The 8,419-nt window shown below is 42.0% G+C and overlaps 1 protein-coding gene across 5 annotated transcripts in view; it reads left to right on the top strand.

Moving 5' to 3' along the window:
* The first annotated feature begins 6,333 nt into the window (after positions 1 to 6,333).
* The window catches only part of DHRS7B (dehydrogenase/reductase 7B), a 59,682-nt gene continuing 57,596 nt past the window's right edge, over positions 6,334 to 8,419 (top strand). For 2 of the 5 annotated variants that reach the window (XM_019656672.1, XM_019656669.1), the window contains exons 1-2: positions 6,368 to 6,391; positions 7,588 to 7,697. Coding sequence is in view for 1 of the 5 variants with exons in the window: in XM_019656670.1 (XP_019512215.1) it covers positions 6,372 to 6,391 (20 nt within the window). In the remaining 4 variants the exon portion in view is untranslated. Of the gene's footprint in view, positions 6,392 to 7,587; positions 7,698 to 8,419 lie in introns of all 5 variants that reach the window. The other 3 variants (XM_019656671.1, XM_019656668.1, XM_019656670.1) reach the window with 2 other exon arrangements.

Here is an 8,419-nt window from a genome sequence, read left to right as displayed (position 1 = left end):
AGCCATTTTTGTAGAGTAGGTCTATTGGCAACAAATTATCTTAGTTTTCATTCATATGAGAATGTGATTTCCTTTTCATTCCTGAAGGACATTTTTTGCTGGATATAAAACTCTGGGTTAACAGTTCTTTTTTTCAGCACTTGAGAAATGTTGTGCACCTTTCTTCTGGCCTTCTGATGAGAAATCTGCTGTCATTAAAGTTGTTTTTCTCCCATAAGAAATAGTTTCTCTTTGAAAGCTTTCAAGGTTTTTTCTTTGTCTTTTGTGTCCATAAGTTGACTATGATGTGTCTTGGCATGAATTTCTTTGGTTTACCTGTTTTGAGTTTGTTCAACTTCTTAAATCTGTAGGATTATGTCTATAGCCAAATTTGGAGAATTTTTAGACATCATTTCTTTCCATACTTTTTCAGCCCCATTCTCTTTCTCCTCTTCTTCTGAGCTTTAAAGACACAAATGTTAGATGTTTTGTTATAGTCCCACATGTTCCTGACTGTCTAGTCATTTTATTTAATCTATTTTATCGCTGTTGTTCAGATTGCATAATTTCTCTTATTCTATCCTCAAGTTCTGACTCTTTCCTCTGTCTTTTTCATTCTGCTGTTGAATCTTTCATTAAAGTTTTTATTTTGGCTATTGTATTTTTTAGTTCTAAAATTTCCATTTGGTTCTTCCTTGCCCTTCAATTTCTTTGATGATGCTTTCTATCTTTTTCATTTCTTTCAAACATGTTTGTAATTTCTTGTTGAAACATTTTTTATGGTGACTGCTTTAAAATCCTTATCAGTTAATTCTAACATCTGTATTATCTTTGTGTTGCCATTTGTTAATTGTGTTTTCTCATTCAAACTTAGATCTTCCTGTTTCTTGGTATGATGAATGCTTTTTTTGAACAGCTTTATTGAGCTATAATTCATGTCATACTGTTCACCCCATCTAAAGTTTACAATTCAATGGCATTTAGCATATTCACAGACATGTGCAATCATCACATATTAGAATTAGTCAATTTTAGAACATTTTAATCATCTTAAAAATAACTCCATAACCTTTAGTTATTGCCGCCCCCATCTTCTCATTACCCCTCCCCATCCTAGCTCTAAGCAACCATTAATGCACTTTCTGTCTATTTTGGACATTTCATATCAATAGAATTACATATGTGGCCTTTTGTATCTGGCTTCTTTCACTTGGCATAATGTTTTTGAAATTCATCCATGTTACAGTGTGTATCAGAACTTGAAACTTTTTAATGCTTGAATAATATTCCATTATATGGATATGCAACATCTTGTTTATCCATTCATCTCTTATGGACACTTGGTTTGTTTCCACCTTTTGGCTATTGTGAATAATGTTGGCATAAACATTTTGGCTTTTTAAAATTGTTTTCTTTTTTTAATTTTTGAATTACAGTTGACTTATAATATTATATTAGTTCAGGTGTACAACATAGTGATTAGACATTTATATAACTTGCGAAGTGATTGCCCCAATAATCTAGTACCCATCTGACACCATACATAGTTATTATAATATTATTGAGTATATTCTCTATGCTGTACTTTATATCTTATGACTAATTTTTTAAAAGATTTTATTGGGGAATTGGGGGAGGGGAAGAGTGTTGGGGAATCTGGGAAGGGGAACAGGCAAGTTGCTGTCCTTTTGTTCTTCAGTCTAGTTGTGGAAGACGTTGCTCCACTGGCCCATGTTGGTATTATCATTGCACTCTTCCTGGATGAGGCAGTCACTCGCTGGCCATTGGACGGCCACTCATGGTGGCTCATGGCAGCTCACAGCAGCTCACGAAAGTGCACGCTAACTGCTGGCCAGCCCCACTGTAGCCTATGCCATGGCCGGCAACTCACAGCAGCCCAGGTCTAGGTTGAGCTGTTGTTCACCCTAGCTGTAGAGGGCACAGCGTCACTAGCCCCCAGTGGAATCTGAACCAGGGCCCTGCTACTCAGAGCTGGCATCCCAAGCCAACTCTTAACCAACGTGTCACTCGGTCGGCCCAACATGACTATTTTTATAACTGACAATTTGTACTTCTTAATCCCTTCACCTTTTCTACCCATCCCCCACTTCTCCCCAATCTGGCGACTAACAATTTGTTCTGTGTATAATGAATGCTTTTTGATGGAAACCTGGATTTTTTTTATCATAGAACTCTGGATCTTATTTAAATCTTGTGATTTAGCAGGCTTCCTCTCACACCACTTTGTTATGGGAAAGGAGGTTTCTCTTCATTATTGCCAGGTGGTGGTGGAAGTCCAGGTTTTCCACTTGGCCTTCATTGACACTCGGAGGGAGTACTTGTTGGGTGCAAGTGGGAGTTGAGGCTCTCCAGTAGGCTTCCACTGAGACCACCCTGGCTGGGAGGGAGTGGAGTGCCTAGTTATTGCTTCCTATATGGTTTCCATTGACATGTAGGATACGAGGTGGCCTTATTGCCACTGAGAGGTGGTGAAGGTCCTGACTCTTCACTTCACCTCTTCTGACACCACCCAAGAGAGGAGGGAAATAGGGTGCCTTCTTACCATCAATTGGGATTGCAAGTCCATGTCCCCCTCGTAGTTTCCACTAACACCATGTTGGGCAAGAGCCTCCTTACTGCCTAATGGGAATGAAAGTCCCAGCTCTTCACTTGGCCTTCTCTGACACCGTAACAGTAGAAAGGGAAAAGGGATACTGGTGCCTCTTTATAGCCTAAGTTGGGAGGAAGTCTAGGTTTTCCACTTTGCCTTAGCTGGCAGGGGTGGTTGTGGGCAGAAGTTTTTCTGTGGTTTTGGATGGAGTAGAGCTGTTATTGTCTAAGTTTTCCATTTCTCAAGGTTGCCCTTTTCCTTGTCCTTTGGCTAGAGAGCAGGATTTTCTTGGGGTTTTGTTCCTGTTGGCATTCTCAGGTTGCCTGCTTCTCCAGTACCCAGTCTGGGATAATGAAGTAAAAAGAAAACCCAGGGAACTCACCACCATATTGGTCCATGGGTCCCAAGGTTCTTAGCTAACCTAACTTCTCTCCATGTTTCAGAGTCTTCTTATGTTTGTTTTAAATATAATGTCCAGGCTTTTTAGTTGTACTTAGCAAGAGGAATAGAGGAAAGTGTGTCTATTCCATCTTCCTGGGAACAGAAGTTCCCTGTCCTGTTTTTATTGAAGGCCATGATACTGTGCTAACCAATGAGGTCTATTTGTATAATATCCTGGCTAGGAAGTTAGAGTTCTTACACTTGGATTGACAGGAGAGCCATTTCAAGTTGGCTACAAACACATTGGAGTTTATTGTATTGCTTCTAGAATGACTCCAAGAAAGACTGAAGTGTGGGATGGCTAATAGGATGGATGGTATGCCTGGAAAATTAACCCTAGAAAATTGACTCTGTCTTGTGGTAAGGACTCAGGATCATATTGAGTTTGTTACTGAGATATTCACACTTTGTGAACTGGCAAGCACAGTGAACTCCTGTATGGAGTTCCCAGAACAATGGAGAGAAGCCAGGAGGGTATACAAACTCCTCTGAAAAATTCAGGAAAATATATTGAACACATTATTTTAAAAGGTGGCTAACACCTAGTTAAAAATAAAATTTCCCAGGCTGGCTGAGTGGCTCGTTGGTTAAGAGTTGGCTTGGGAGCGCCAGCTCTGAGCAGCAGGGCCCCGGTTCAGACCCCACATTAGGGCCAGTGATGCTGCACACTCTACAGCTAAGATGGTGAGCAACAGCTCAACCTGGAGCTGGGCTGCTGTGAGTCGCCGGTGATGGTGTAGGCTGCAGTGGAGCTGCAGTGGGCTGCCGTAAGCTACCGTGAGCAGCCGTCCAGTGGCTGGCGAGCGACTGCCTAACCCATGAAGAGCACAATGATAATACCAACATGGGCCAGTGAAGCAACGTCCTCCACGTCTAGACTGAAAAACAAAAGGACAGCAACTTGTCTGTTCCTCTTCCCCAATTCCCCAACACTGTTCCCCTCCCTCAATTCCCCAATAAAATCTTTAAAATAAATAAATAAATTAAAAAAAATAACATTTCCCTGGTGTTCCTAGATTTTGTGGATACTTGTGAGTATTTCCATGATATATTAACTGACTAAAGTGTATAAAAGCAATATACAAAGCAGTGTTACAGTATGCTGTTTGTATAAATGTGGGAATAATGCTAAGTAATTGCTTGGTTTCACGTAAGATAGCTTCGAAAACATACACATAACTAATAGTGTTGTCACCTGAGGGAGGAGAATTGGGTGTCTGGAGAACAGGAAGAGAGATTTTTCAACTTATACACTTTTGCCATTTCTTGAATTTTGAACTATGAGAATTCCCCTCAGTTTCTCTCTTAATATCCTTTCCCATGCTTCCTCTTCTACCACTGCAGGTTTTTAAAAAATTGTTCCCAAGAATTAGTCATATATTCTGAATGGAAGTTATTTTATTTTAAAATAAAAGCCATATTTTCCACTCTGTTGCTTGCCTTTTACTCTCTTAATGATGTCTTTCCATGTCTTAAATTTAGCGCCACCCAATCTATCAGCCTTTCCCTTTGGTACTTTTTGTGTCCTGATAAGAATATTTTCCTATGTCATGGGCACAATACTCTGCTGTTATTTTCTAGAGTTGTACCTTTCATATTTAGGTCTACAATACATCTTGAAGTGATTTTTCCTTTTTTTTGGTCTGAGGTAGGAGTCAAGTTTCATCACCCCATCTACCCCCAATTGACATCCTATTGATCTAGCACTTTTTATTGAAAAGAACTTTCCTATTAAATTATAGTGACTCATTTGTAGGGGGGAAAATGTGATCATATGCCTGTTGATTTGTTTCTGGCCTCTTTCTTCCATTGTTAAAAAAAAACAAGCCCAAAATGGAGTCACTTATTCTATGCAAACCAAGACTTAATACTTAACCTAACTATAGTTACAACTTTCCCCAGGGAACTGTATAGCGCAAATAAAATATAGTATAAACAAGGTTGTTATTGGATTGAGGCTTGTTTACTAGTTGTTCACTAGTTGTTTATAAACAAGATTGTTTTTGGATTGAGACTTGCAAAACAAGTTGTTTACTAGTAAGTGTGAGACTGATAAGAGTAAAGTGAAAATAAACATGTTTATGTTTTTGTGTGAAACCGAGCATAACAAAATTGAGTGGTAAACACGTTCACCAAAACAACTGCTGGTTATTACCTAAGACGTAAACAAGTCCAAGAAAAAGAGGATAAAAGTAGAACTCCAGAGCAGTGCCATGAGTAGTTTCACTGGGCGCTCCGGCTAAGACCCTCTGCGAGGTGCAAGCCGAGATACTCTGGGACTCTTTGAAGTCCTTCCTTGCAAGACCAGCTTGCCTCTGACCCGTAATGGACCCAGTCGTCTCTCCCGGACCAGGGACCCTTCTCCATCTTGATTGACTGTGGGGCTTGGTTTGTTATTAAACTCTATTCTATTCTGTATAACCCTCTGTGCTTACCAGAGCATTGGCCTCTGGAGGGACATTGGTTCCCAAATAAATCTGTGTTACTCACTTTACCTGAACCTGTGTGTCGGGACTTTGTTCCCCACTCGCGTCACGAGTACCACGCAGGGACTTAGGGCCCAGCCAAGGGGTTGATGTCCCCTTGACTTTCAGGAAGGGACTGAAATGTGGCGACTGCCCTTCCAGGTGCTCGCAACATAAATGTAGTCTTATAACCAGTCAGTGTGGAATTTTCTGGTCAGCACCAATGAAGTAACCCTTTCCATCCCCCTCAAAAAAGATGAGGTACTCTCCCCATTTCATCCCCCAACTGATAAGTTACCTAAGTCTGAAACTATCTTTTTTATGAGTTCCTTGTCTAGCCTTTAAAAACCTTTCCAAAAAAAAAAAACCCAAAAAAACAAAAAAACCTTTCCCTTTCTGTAGCCTTTTGGAACTCCTCTCTACTTACTAGGTGGGATTATGTCTCATTCATGAATCATTTTATAATCACTTAATAAATCCAATCAGATCTTCAAATTTACTCATTTAATTTTGTTTTCTGACACCATTGACCTTTTTATTTATCTTTGCGCCAATACCATAGTTTTAATTACTATGGCTTTCTAATAAGTCTTGATAACTATAACACATATTCTCCACCTTTGTCCTCCCCACCCCCGCCTTGCGCCCAGTGCGCTGAACCCAAACCAAGAACTTCTCAATTTGCCCCCGGAAGGTGGAGGGAAGACACTGAAGCAGGAGGACGCCCTTAAGACCTCTGAGTCCTGCGTATCCTGCCTGCGTCTTGAGGGCAGCATGTCCAATGCGCACGCGCGGCCTAAAGGCTGGGATTGGACGGAGCCTGGGGGAAGGGAGTTTACGTCACTTCCGAGGCGGGAGGATGAAGTTGATTGCCCATGATATTTGCAGCAACCAGGTAGGCGCTGGGAAGGAGGGAACCTGGGTGGCTAGGGGCATGGGGTGCAGCCCAGAGCTTGAGGCGCATGGGCGTATTCAGACTCCAGTGAGTTCTTGGCCGGAGCGAGGGGACAGAAGCGGGTGTAGAGGCGGAGCGGAGACTGCGAGCCCTGGGCGGCGCGCGGCGTCTCTGGGCCGGCCCCGCAACTCTAAAGGAAGACTCGGCTCAGGCTCTTACACTAGTCTGGCTCTGGCGTTTTGTCATTGGGGAGCTTGCGCCTTCGTTGAGCTCTCAGGGTCTCGATTTGCGCGGCTGGTAACGGGTGTAGTGAGGAGGCGGGCCCGCTCACTCCTCAAACAGGGCGAGATGTGTGCTCCCAGAGATGTGTGCCTGTCCATTCTGTACCAACGGACGGGGAGCCCCAAAGCGTGTGCAGGTGGAATGACCAAAGTTCAAGCACTGGAGACTGGTTGCACGTTAGCTTGGTGTTAGAGAGTTAGGATTAGCAAGGGAGATCCCGTTTTTCAGAAGGCGGGGAGTGCTGACTCTTGAGCATCCATGGGAATGGCTATTTTAGATGTCTTACTCCTGCGATCCTTGTTCTGCCGCTTTCTGGCTGTGCGAATTTGGGCAAATGTCTTAAACTCTTATCGCCTGTGCCCTCAGCTGTAACTTTGGAGACAGTACGCCTACTCATAAGGTTGTTGTGAAGCGTAAATGAGATTGCACATGGAGGATAGTCAGCTAGTGTCTGGTACATAGTAGTAGCTACTCAATACATGGTACCCATAGAATTCTTTGTTGAGAAGTTATTTTTGAAGTAACTTCTGGGCTTCATACACATAGATAGTTAGTGAGCATAATACTTGCTTCTCTTAGTGGAATTGCCAGGAAGTGCTTTTCACATTTTCCAAACCTGTATGGGGCAAAAACTTGCAGATGGAAAAAGGGATACTTAGCTTGGTGATACAGAAATAGAATGAGCAAAAATGACCAAATTCTTCAGAAGGGCAGGGAGGAGAACTAACTTTTGTGAGTACCCACCAGAATGGCTGTTTTAGATATCTCGTATCCTCAACACAACAGAGTAAAGTGGGTGATGTCACCATATATTTTCAGCAGGGTAATGGAAGCTGAGATTACCCACAGCAAACAAGTGGGGGAGGCAGACTTTTAGAACTAGGCCTGTGTAAAACCGACTTATTCTATTACAGGGGTTGTCTTTGAAGAGGTTCTTGTTAAAGAAGTTATATTTAAAAGGTAATCTGGAGCCTTGCCATACATAGCTTATCAACATATAGAAGTACCCCAACTTTTTCCCAAGGTAATGATGCTTTTTATTTCTCCTGAAGCATATGATGGGAGGGAGTGGAGATTGAAAGAAGGGGTAGGGTCATGACTGGGCCTTGGTCAGGGGTGACTAGTAAGACTGAGGGTCCCTTCTTGCTGGGATTCCCAAAAGCAACGTGGTGGGGCTTCCAGTTCACTGAAGTTTATGTAGTCCTAACAGGGCTTGCTTTATAGGAGGCATTATAAAAATGTGTTTTGTTGAACTGATCTCTTTTAGGAAACAGAGGAATACCTAATTTGTTAAATTATTTTCCTTTGTAACATTTGGGACTTCTTTGGGATCATATATTTTATTCCAGTATCTTGGCTAACGGAACAAGTGGGAATTTCTTTTATTGTAGAAAACACAGACTCTGAAAAAAAAACATTTGTGCTATCGGCAGGGTCTTTATTGTAATCTTTTTTTGAGTTGTAGATTAAATAGGGATCTGATAGAAACATGAGAACAGTAAGTACCATGTGCTAATATATGGCATGTACTGTATCATTTAGCCAACAAGAAAGCACTTTTTTTTTTTTAATTGGGGAATTGAGGGGATGGGAACACTGCTGGGGAATTGGGGGAAGGGGAACAGACAAGTTGCTGTCGTTTTGTTCTTCAGTCTAGTTGTGGAGGGCGTTGCTTCACTGGCCCAAGCTGGCACCATCATTGCGCTCTTCCTGGGCGAGGCAGATCAGTCGCCGGCTTCTGGACAG

This window comes from Hipposideros armiger, unplaced genomic scaffold (genome assembly GCF_001890085.2).
Source record: "Hipposideros armiger isolate ML-2016 unplaced genomic scaffold, ASM189008v1 scaffold_264, whole genome shotgun sequence".
Taxonomy (NCBI): Eukaryota; Metazoa; Chordata; class Mammalia; order Chiroptera; family Hipposideridae; genus Hipposideros; species Hipposideros armiger.
This window is presented reverse-complemented; position numbering and strand designations above follow the sequence as displayed.